At 44.8% G+C, this 11,538-nt stretch overlaps 1 protein-coding gene across 1 annotated transcript in view; it reads right to left on the reverse strand.

Annotated features, from left to right (window-relative positions):
- The window catches only part of znrf1 (zinc and ring finger 1), a 52,896-nt gene extending 41,360 nt beyond the window's left edge, over positions 1-11,536 (reverse strand). Inside the window, exons 1-2 of the mRNA XM_083974307.1 lie at positions 11,487-11,536; positions 9,221-11,396 (exon numbers count right to left, since the gene is read on the reverse strand). Coding sequence (XP_083830433.1) covers positions 9,221-9,614 — 394 coding nt within the window. The 5' untranslated portion in view covers positions 9,615-11,396; positions 11,487-11,536. The remainder of the gene's footprint in view (positions 1-9,220; positions 11,397-11,486) is intronic.
- Positions 11,537-11,538: the final 2 nt, after the last annotated feature.

Below are 11,538 nucleotides of genomic sequence, written 5' to 3' on the forward strand. Positions count from 1 at the left end.
CACTTTGATTATCACTTTGTGCACACAGGGCATAAACTGAAAGTCTGCTGACTAACTCATTTACACTGTCTGTGTTGACATATCTGCAGGCAGCTGGCTAGCTAGCATTAGCTATATTCAGCAGGAGCAAAATGACTTGGACTTAGTGGAATCCACACTGTTGATTATCCATGTCTTCACATCTCATAGCCAAAGATAGTAGGACACAAATCCAGCTCCGAGTCAGAGGGTGGTCACCTGACTGATCATTCAGGTCACAGTTTACGAGTTCATGGGTTTGAGTAAACATACAGCCAGCTGTCATCATGCTAAATGCTCATTAACAGAAGCTTCTTAAACCTTTTGTCAGTCTGTTTCTTGCATGGCGAGCACCAAACCTGATGAACCGAAAAGCCGCTCCACGGTTGCACTAGATGTGATCAGGGTTTTGTAGCCTACTTCACGAACAAAGTACTAGGCTACATAACGAATCCTGATTAAGCCAGTCCATAACATCAAAGATGGCGCTTGTCTGCCTTGAAACTGGCCCTCCCAATCGTCTGCTCTGTAGCAACCACTATGAAGCCAGTTTTGTATTTGCACTGATGCATGTTAACTGTTGAGGTTTATGACAGTTTCGACTGACTGTGGCAGGAAGGCACAGAAGTAATAGAAGTACAACCTGTAGAAAAAAGGCGTTTCAAACTCACTTGGGGGCAAAGTTACCAAACTATTAAAGAGGTTTTTATCAGATTTGACTGGTGACTCTGCACTTTCAAAGGTCACCAGGTCAGAAGAACTGCATGTACGGTTATTCATTTAGACTGGGGTCTGCTCTTGTCAGCCCGAAATAACTGCTCAGGGGTATTGCCAGGATGGCTGCAGAGTGGCGAGACTTTCCTTTAAGGACTTTGACTTCATGTAAATGTTTTTGACATTTGAGAACTGGTTCAGAGTCTCAACCTCATATCACCCATGACCTCAAATAGTCCATTACTTTTTGTTCTGCCAAGTAGCTGTCGTCAGGCTCTGTCTCGAATGCAAAAAACATCCTTTTCACTGAGACTGAGGAAGGCAGTCCTCCTCCTCTTCATCTCACACTCAGAGTTTAAACTTGAAACCGGTGGCAGCTTCAACCAGTGTGTCCTTGCTATTCAATGCACCTGTCATCTTTTGATTATAGTAGTATAATTACTATTCAGCATGTTTTTTAAGTCATTTAAGTTTTGTGTTGAATATTTGCTGTAGACCTGAACCATCTTTCCTCCAATGTGGGATCAACTTAACATTTTAGTTTTTTTTGTTTTTTTTATCTTCTGCTGCTGTGATGAATAACATCATTTTTTAACAGTTGTTAGTTGCACTGAAAAAATAAATGCTGCATTAATATCTGCTCCCTCTTATAATTAATGGTACAACGCTTCAAATCTGCCCCCAAAAATGCAAAAAGAAAAACAGAGTTGAAGAGAGGGTTTGTTAAAGTGGGAGGATAGTCCCTTATCAACAGTTATGATGTAACTAGATCATCTTGTCTTGGTCTCAACAGCACTGGTGGATATGAAGTTAAGTGTATCTGATGCACACCTGGTCTATGGGGGAGGAGTAAACGGACCTCAGTGAGATCTGTAAACATGACGTCTGCATGTCCAGTTCACAGTCAGACTCAGAACTGACACTTTGATATATGATATATAACAATTTTCTACCACTGATAGTGGCTGCAATGCTGCCAAACACATACGATGAATTAATGTTTTCTATCTTTCTGCCCATAGAATCAACTGATTTGTATGTTTTTATTGGATCTGCAGGTCCAGTGAACTGTTCTACCCTGAAAGCTTAAGTTGTTCACTGTCTAAATGTCTTGCTATGGTGTAGACAAACTTATAACCCTTCACCTCACAACCGCCCTCAAGGTGACCATAGCACATATCCTGCAGCTTGACATTGCTCTTCATGTGACATGTCCACTGTCTCTATAATGCGGTGAAATGAGACTCGGTCAAAACCTCCACTGTGATAAACTTAGCGACGCACTTCTTCAGATCTTGTCCACTTATCGTCTCTCCGGCACCGTGTCCTGCTCTGAAATCCACTTTCTGTTGTTTAATGGTGAGTGCCTCCCTGTCAGCACCGTGTTGTCGTTTCACATTGCTGCTCTGCTGCCATAGAAGATGTTGCAGTAAATTAGATGTTGTATTTTTCACAGTTGACAATGTTTTGCTGCCGGCACAACGGACAACAGGGTTCTTTGTGTCTTTGACTGAGACACACTAAAAATAATGACAATACATCTCCCTCATCCTCTTATTCCTCTCCTTTCTCATCTTTCAGGTTTATCGGGCTGTTTGGATCACAATGTCTTAAATATAATGAAATAAGATTCAATAGCATTCATTCAATGATATCAAAGTGCTCTTTAATCCATCTGAGGTTTTGCCATCTTTTTACCTATTATGATAACATGAACATGCTCTACTTTTTCTTCTTGCCAACAGTAGTCACATCTGCCTGTGTTATTAGTTCCTCTACTCACCACTAGTGTGTCTCCATCTGTGAGTCAGCCCCATAGATTCCCATCTTAAAATATCCAATTTTACAGCAGAAATAAACATGGTTACAGTCTGGTGCACAAAATGTCTCTTAGCCGATTCCCTCAGTGGCAACTGCCTGTATTGGGACAAGGGGTGAAATTTAGACTTCATTTAGGCTTAAAGCCCCTGTATGGAGCTTTTAACTGGATACGCAAAAGTCTCTGGTTTCTGCTGATGTGTCTCTGTTACCTACAACAGCAAATGAGCCCATCAGTGTGAAGATACGCTATTTCTAAGTAGTCTAATTCTATACCTCTGGAAGGCATGGTCAGGTCGGACGCTACGAATAGATACATTATGCTGCTTAAAAAAAAAAGAAGCAAGTCCTGTCTTCCTTCCGACATTTCCAAAACAAATCGACACGCGCAAGCCAGACAAACGTCTTCATGACAGTGGGAAATGCAGTCTTCATTCCGGCAAAACGCCACCGCTTTCGTCCACAGGGGCCGCCAAAATCAACACTAAATGAAAAGTCTGTACAGGGGCTTTAAACTTCTGCAAAATTGGGGGCGTGGCCTCTTTAGAAAGTCTCTGGTGAAGCATGCTTCCCACAAGCCGAAATCGACTGAAGTCCTGGCACGACACACCCCTCCTCTTTACTGGGAAAATGGCGATGATGGAGCAGGACTCTTCAGAAACCTACAGTATGAGTGACATCATCCCAGAGACCACATCCATTGTTGTTTAGTCTATGATTCAAATCTGAGTCTTGATATTTTATTCTCATCTCTCAGTTAGCTTCTTAGCTTGTAGCCAACAAGCACGGACCGAACCACTGCACACACTCTCCTCATCATTAATTCATTCTTTCATTAGCAATACAACTCATCTTGTCTGATCAGCTAATCCCACCTGACTCTTGGTGAAGGCCGGGTACACGCTGAGCGGGTGTCAAGTCTATCACAGGACTAATATACTATACAAACTAACATTCACACTCACATTAAATTCAGAGTCCTGCGTGTATTTGTACAGTGGGAGGAAAGTGTGAGCATGAGTGTGAACAGGGGACTGAGCTTAGTTGGTGTAGTTATTCTTCACTACGTCTCTGCTCCGTCTGCCTCTGCCTCGTCCTTCAGTCACAGTGATGCTCTGCCACAGTGAGCGGATTTATTCTTTTCTGTTTCCTTTAATGAGTCATTCATCCCGTCCATCTCTCCCTCTGTGATTCTCTCAGCCTGTTCAGTCTGTCACGTCTGTCTGTTTTCTGACATATTAATAGCAGGGACTCCAGCCTTTAGTGGCAGGTCTCCAGCCGTTCACACTCCTGACTGACAACAGATCAAATCAATTCCAATCAAAGCAACTGAGAATCACAAAACATCAGCGTGCAAGACCAAAGGGAATCAAAAAGAACTCGTCTTACAAAACAACGCTCAGCTTGTGTAACTTTTCTGTGAGACTGTGTGATTCATATGCACAGTTTTAATATTTTCATCCAAGCACTGACATGTACAATTCATCCACGCTAACAGCTACGTAAATTCTTAGAAGGTTCAACGCAAACGTCATTTCAGCTAAGATATAAAAGTAAAGACTGACAGGTGCTCTTTTAAGACATTAACATGAGCATGAAACTTCATACATCACAAACACCAGCTCCCATTTTCTGTTATCTGGAAATCAGTCAAACCTTTTCATTAATCAGATGAACAGAAACAACAACAACAACAACAACAGATAAACGCTAATGTTGCTAAATGTTGGATATGTGAATTAAACCTGTTATCCCTGACAACTTTACAAAAGGTCAGTGTTGTGTTTGTGGTGCTCAAAAGTAATGAAATCACATATAACAAACAAATATAACAAGCTATAGCCTGGAAATCCCCACAGCACAATTTTTTAATTGATTATTATTTATATTCACAATAGTTCCTCATCATGTTAATAATAAACATGACATCTGAGAGCAAAGATACAAAATAATAAGACACATGAGCTGTAGTGAGAGACATCGCCATAGTGACGGTAAGAATCAACATATGGTGCTAATAACCACCACCACATGTCACTGAGGTTTGAGGGGAAACCATTAACTCCACGTCAGTGCAAGTAAAGCACCTTCTCCACCTGAAATACAACTTCAGTTCAATGGTTTTTAATGTTGCCAAGAAAATCAATTATCAAACTAAACTATTAATTATCAAAATAGCATCTTTGTCGCCGGGTAACATGAATCACTCCCAGCTATGGTGTTGAACACTGGATATAAACTGCAGACACAACACTGAGCTACAGTTGGTCCCTGTTACGTCTGCTTCACACAGATGCAGACAACCATATGTTCTGTCAGAGCGAGGGGACACCAAAATAAGATCCAAAATAAAGCTGCTGTACAAACGTGAATGAAATCAAACACATCCATGTTCAGGGCCTACTTGACATTGGACCTCCTTCATGGGGAAGAAGCAGCTCTGTACGTGTATGAATCAGTGTGTGCGTGTGTGTGTGTGGACAGTGTGCAGGTGAGTAAGCAAAAGAGCAAAGACTTCATGAGGTGTCTTTACAAATGCAAATGTAACTGGTCTATGTCATGATTAACATTCGCCTAGTAAATATCCCTTTATTTCTGAATAGATGTTAACAGACAACAGACAAGCCCATACACACACACACCTCTGTATTACCACTGGCCTTTGTCTTGAATTTCAAAGAGAAAATCTCCTCTCCCTTATGACAACGATTTTGAGCCCCCCCACCCCCACCCCCAGCCCTCTACATCCTCCCTCTTTATCTTTTGTTCACAAACACACACGCACACACACACACACACACACACCTCCCAAGGGCAAACAGGAGGAGAGGCACTTGGTGGCTGCCTGATTAACATCCATTTTATAGAGGAAGAGAGTCTGAAGTGTTTCAGTACAGGAACGATGATGAGTAGGCTATCTTATGAGAATCCAGCAAAGAGTAAATTGTAATAAGACGCAGACAGCAGAAGGAAAAATAAAACACCTGACTATACTAAGCAGGAAATTTAGGCCCGTTTCTGGTTTCATAACTGCAGTTCATCTAACTAATCAATTTATTCATTTGTCATTGCATAAAATAGTATGTATATAGGAAGGTGTTGATGAGGCGAGAGGCTGCTCAACATGCTGTTAAGGGAAGTGCTCCAGAGTTGAGCTCAGAGTTGCTATCTGACACCAAATTCTCATACAGTAATTATGCAGAGTTGAACAAAACAATAGGCTACTTGAACGCAGCCCATGAGCTGTGATAAAAACAAACAAACCAAAAAAAAAAACCAAAAAACACTGTAGCTACATATCCTGATCAATTGTGTTACAGGCTTCACTAACAGCAGATAAAGTCAGGCGCTCCGACATAGAGCTGGCGACATTAGACATCACAAGACTTTAGATTTTAACTAGACATAATTTCTTTTGTCAGTCAATCTAGCATGATGCATGCTTGTGGTTATTTATTGTTTTTTCAAGACACCACCCAAAGCTTGCACTGTAGTTGCCTCTGCTGAACCTTAGCTAAGACCCACACTGCCGCCCCCCCCCCCCCCCCCCCCAGCTCTCCACTGGACACACTGACCGAAACGCTCCAGGGTTTGACAGAGCTGCTCCAACAAAGTGTGAGTGTTGAGGAGCAGACCAAAGCAGCCTGCAGGAACCACCAACATGGCCATACACAGTATTGACTAAACTGTGCTGAAACACAGTTTGTCTGATGCTGCTCTGACTGACTGGTAAACTGTGAAGCTGTACAAACACAGTAGAACTAAGCACGAGCTGCCTTCTCATTTTCAGCTGCAGTACCAACACTGGCAACATAAGCTATATGGCATCATGATGTCCTGACCCAGCAGGACCAAATCTTTGTGGATTGAAACACTGCAAATCTGATGTTCCCAACATGCGGAGTCAAAAACTACAATTTGACTGTTTTAATCTAATTCAACATTAAATGGGTTCATAGGCACCTTGCACCACATGCGACCCCCACACTGTTCGCTCAAACCTTAGTCCGGTTTAGTTACCGGTTTCACACAGTGAACCTCACATAACAGGAGCAATGCAGAATTATGTTTTTTTTTTTTTTACATTTTAACCAGCAGCAGATATTTATGTGATTGCACAAATGCTTACTGTCTGGGATGAGAATACCTAAAATAAATCCAGACTGTGAGAGAGGAAACTACAAACTTCTCTTCATCTTCTCTGCTGCTCCTCAAACTGCATCAAAGATCTCCTCAGTCAACCTTCAATTGGGGCAACTTTAAAAAAAAAAAAAAAAAACATCAATTTTGAGAACAAAAAGTTTGTTTCTTTTATAATTCAATCACTTAGATTTCAGTGTAGAAAAGTGCAATTCATCCTCCAAGAAAAAATCACAATTTTGTCTGTTTCTGAAAGATTATAGAACTCTAATAGACTCAGACACCTGTGCATCACCAAAATATACTGTATATGCACAACCAAGATTAACTTTTTTTTTTTTTTTTGACAAACTTACAAACTATGCATTCTTCCCAGAGCCCCTCGCGGTGGCATCCCACTGAGAAAAAGCAGTGGTCTCACAGAAATAAAAGAGGACCCTGGATTTCTTCGACGTGGCGCCACAGTGGTTCTGAACGCAGCCTGGGGCAGCCAAAAATCTCATTCAACACCAGAAAACCTCAGTGAGAGGAACGTTTCTGCTCAAGGTACAAGTTAAATGAAAGGTCTGGGTGGATGAAAAGGGGGGCAAACTCCCTACAATTACTGCCAATCTTTTATTACAGCATCAAAGACGAGACAGGTTGGAGAGAGAGGGACCTTCAACAGACACTTGAGGCGGTATCTTGTGAGGTTATCTGCTTCCACCCGCATCTGCTCACTGAGAGAAGGAGAGTCTGAAGCTGAGGCTTCTCTCGCAGACAACAGTATTGTCAGTCCTGCCCTTTCCCCCTCACACAGTCCAGATCTCAGCCCGGCTCTTGCCAGTCATCTTGATGGGCTGTCAGTCTTTTTAATGTGGTCCTGCCTGAGGCCGAGGTGTGCAGCATCAATCTCCTCCAACTCCTTTAAAGCACAGGCCTCTTTTTGCTAGCCTTGTTGTTGTTGTTCTACAGTGTAGCTGCTGCTAGCCTCACCTTTTAACAAGCGGGCTGATGACCACGCCCATACGATGGTCACCCAGAGGTTGAACATCTGCAAAATATGCTGAACTTTTCCTACAACGTCTTTGAATCAAGCATCTTAATGGATCCTGAACCTAAACCGGTGTTTCCTGTGTTTTGATTAAAGATCTTCATCCTCTATTTGTGACACCTGCACCTGTACCCCCCCACCCCACCCACCCCCTTCAACCCTGTTATCTCCTCCCACTGATATGTAAGCACATCAGAGTCACTGGGTAATGTAGGCAAGGAAAAGCAGCCAAGATGTTGATGTCCAACTTCTACTGCTGTGAGCCAGTCAGGGCTTTGGTAATGAGAGCCTGGGGACCTGGCTGAGCCTGATGTGTGTGTGAGCGAGGAGTGTGTGTGTCTAATCTTCCTTGAGGACGTGTATGTGTTTACATGCAAGTGGAAGGAAACCAGCTGCGGCCATGTGGTTTGTTTAGGTGTGTCTACATATACAGTATGTGCGTCTGTGTGCAGAATGATGTAGGAGTTTGCATGTAGGCTACATGATGGTATAACACGTCTACAGTTTCCCCATGTGGATTGTAAAGTAGATCTTATCTTATCACTCACCCACAGAATCATCATCATCATCATCATCATCACTCCTCAGGCATCCTCCTAAATCCTTCTCTCCAGCCTGTCCCTGCCTTCCTCTCATGCTCCCTCCCTCACCTTCTTCCATCTCTCCCTCCCCCCTCCCCCTCCTCCTCTCTAATCGCAGAGCTAATTGACTCAGCCAGATTTGGCAACAGGCTTATTACTGTCATGTCACACAAGGAATGACCTATGCAGACGGTGCAGCGGTGACAGTCAGACGAAGCACACCCTGCCACTGTTGTGTTCACCACATCCAATGCCCCCCACCACCACCACCACACACACAAACATGGAGCACAATGTGTCTCTCAATTGATAAAATAAGCTATTAACAATCATTTCACGTGAGTGTAAAACAGATCATTGAAAGTACTTAGATTGTATTTAACTGAAGCTGCAGGAATCAATATTTTCCAATTCCAGACATTTTCCTGCAGAAAAATGTCAACTATCAAGTGTGGAGAAGGTGACATCTGGTTTCTGCTGTTACCGAGCATTTCACCCTCCTCAGCCCGCACAGGGTCACAGCCTGAGGGAAACATACTGTTTTTACGCACAGCTCTGCTTATTTCTATAAAGCCCAACGCTGCCTTTTCTGTGTCCTGTCTGCCTCCTCCTCAATGCATCCTCAGGCTGGGCTCAACGTCCCTGTTTAGTGGTGAAATGTAATGTAATGGCACCGCATTGGTGTCATTCCCACCTACAGGTAAACAAGGTGTGCGTGATTGGAGGTGGGATGTCCGTGTGTGGGAATGATGCATTTGATTCATGCTTTTCTCTGATGATTAATACTTCTCTCTCTGTGTGTGTGTGTGTGTGTGTGTGTGTGTGTGTGTGTGTGTGTGTGTGTGTGTGTGTGTGTGTGTGTGTGTGTGTGTGTGTGTGTGTGTGTGTGTGTGTGTGTGTCTGGACCGCCACTTACCGCTGTGCGCGCTGAACCAGCGGGGCGCGATGTGCAGGGGCAAGGTGTCAGCCAGCGACCCCCGGGAACCCAAATACAGCACCCCGTCCGTGTGGTGCCCTCCGCCCCCAGTGTCCTGGTAACCGGTACCGTGGGGGGCGGCGGTAGTGCCCCCTGACCCCCCTCCGGCTCGATCCGGGTCCGTCCCTCTGGGGGTATAGAAGCCGAAGGGCACGGCGGGACTGTGATCAATGCCCATCCCGGCCACGGAGCTCACCGAGCGGCTCCGCAGGCCCATGGTGCCGCTCGGCCGGTAGTGGCCGAAGTGGGCCGAGGGTGGCACCGCGCTGTCATCCGTAGAGACACCGGGAAAAGCACCCCGGGGCCGCCCCGCCGTGCTCTGCTTTCCCCCCATCCAAAGCGGGAGACAAATGGGTGGGGGTTCTGGGTGGAATCAGGAGGGGGCTCGGCTCGATCCGCAAAGGGTCGAGAGAGCCGAAACAGGCCCCCTCCCCTCGTCTGTCTCTCGGCCTTGTGGCTGCCTGTCTCTCCGTGCGTGTCTCCGCGGGCTCGTCAGCTCTGACTCTCTGCAGACGCAACAGCCCGTTTCCCTGCTGAGCGGAACATGAGCCGCCCTGACGTCTGGATTCACCTCAGCCGCAGACACACACACACACACACGCGCGCACACACACACACACAACCTCGACACAACAACCGGGGGATGGCTGACGAGCAGGACGACGCGGCGAAAGCCCCGACTGACAAAACAGATGTAGCCTACGCCACACTCCCTGCGCCGTCCCAGGTGATTAAGACGGTTGGATCATTGCAGGCGAGGACGCGGCAGCAACACGTTTAACCCCCCCGGCCCGGATCACAACAGCGCCGCAATGTTCATTCCGCTGCTCTGGCCTCATCTGATCTCAGACATCGTGACAACTGTTGCTGTCTGTCTGACCGCCAAACACCACGGTCTGTCTGTGTGACACACTAAAAAAAAAAAAATCAAATGACGTCGCCGTCCACGCCGTGTGGCTGCTCCGACGGCTCCAACCTGCGCTTTTCCCCCGGAAACTGGGGGTCACACTGATGTCGCTCCCTTGCGCTCACATCGGTGCTCCGGTCCTCTCCGCTTCGCCGCTGCCGCCGCCGCCGCCGCTCGTGCTGCTGCTGCTGCTGCTGTTGCCGCTGCTGCTACGGGCCAGACAATGGAGACGCTCAGTGCGCAAGCTCGGATCATAAACACAGACAAGACGGGAAACAGTGCTGGGAGGAGACACCTACAGTATAAAACAGAACCGAGTGAACCCCTGTGCACTATCACTCTGTTATCTCCCCTACAAGGACTGCATCTGATCTGACCCAGCTGCAACTGGATGGACGATGACAAGCAGGTGCCAACAGGAGTGAGCACACCTCTGATTTCCAATTAACTCATAAAGTTAGTCAGAGAAGAAGTGTAAACACTTTAACTTTCTCCACATAGTAAGAAACTGACCTCAACAAGCACAAGAAACCAAATTATTAAACTTTAGAAACTTCAGCTGGAGCCTGATTAGAGGCCAAGTGGTCAGGAGCTACAGTATATGAGGAGAGTTCCAGAGACTGATCAGACTTCAGAAAACTTTATTGATTCCAGTAAGAGCAATTCATTGTTTTATTCAGACAGTCACAAGGACACTGTATTAGGTCATTGTCCACAGACAGCAGGGGAAAACCATCCCTCACACAGCTGCACATTCTTTACAAATACACTAACTGGTCAGGATTACTAGTTACTGAACATGTCAGTGAGCAGGGTGTGTTCACCATGGACAAGCAATCAAGGAGGGGATGTTCGGAAATTGTCTGAATGCTCAGCCAATCAACAATAAATAAGGACATCTCAGGTGATGTGTTTCCAAGCATGGACTTGATAAAGTTGAAATTATTCAGATTTGGATTTTTTTTGAAGTCATGGTTTCATATTATTTATTCCACATTTGTGATGGATGCCGATTGGAAGAGTTTATCAGTCAGCTCTGCAGTAGCCTCTGTCTTAAGTGTTACCTGAGCAGCTGAGGGAATGACCAGGTGCAACATGGTCTTTTCTTGTTTCTTTGTTTTTTTTTTTATATAATTTGTGATACAGATCAAAGACTAAGCAACAATAATTATTTTAGAAGACATCTCAATACACCAGTGGCACTATGAACTCAGTCATGTTTCATTATATGGTGTACTTGACAAATTAAGTTATGTAATATCATTTTGCAGTACTTTTAGATTTTATTATAATTCAGACTTATTATAAGAATATCTTGTACAGAAATGTGTTTACCCACATTAATAAATGT

This window comes from Trachurus trachurus (assembly GCF_905171665.1).
Source record: "Trachurus trachurus genome assembly, chromosome: 6".
Lineage (NCBI taxonomy): Eukaryota > Metazoa > Chordata > Actinopteri > Carangiformes > Carangidae > Trachurus > Trachurus trachurus.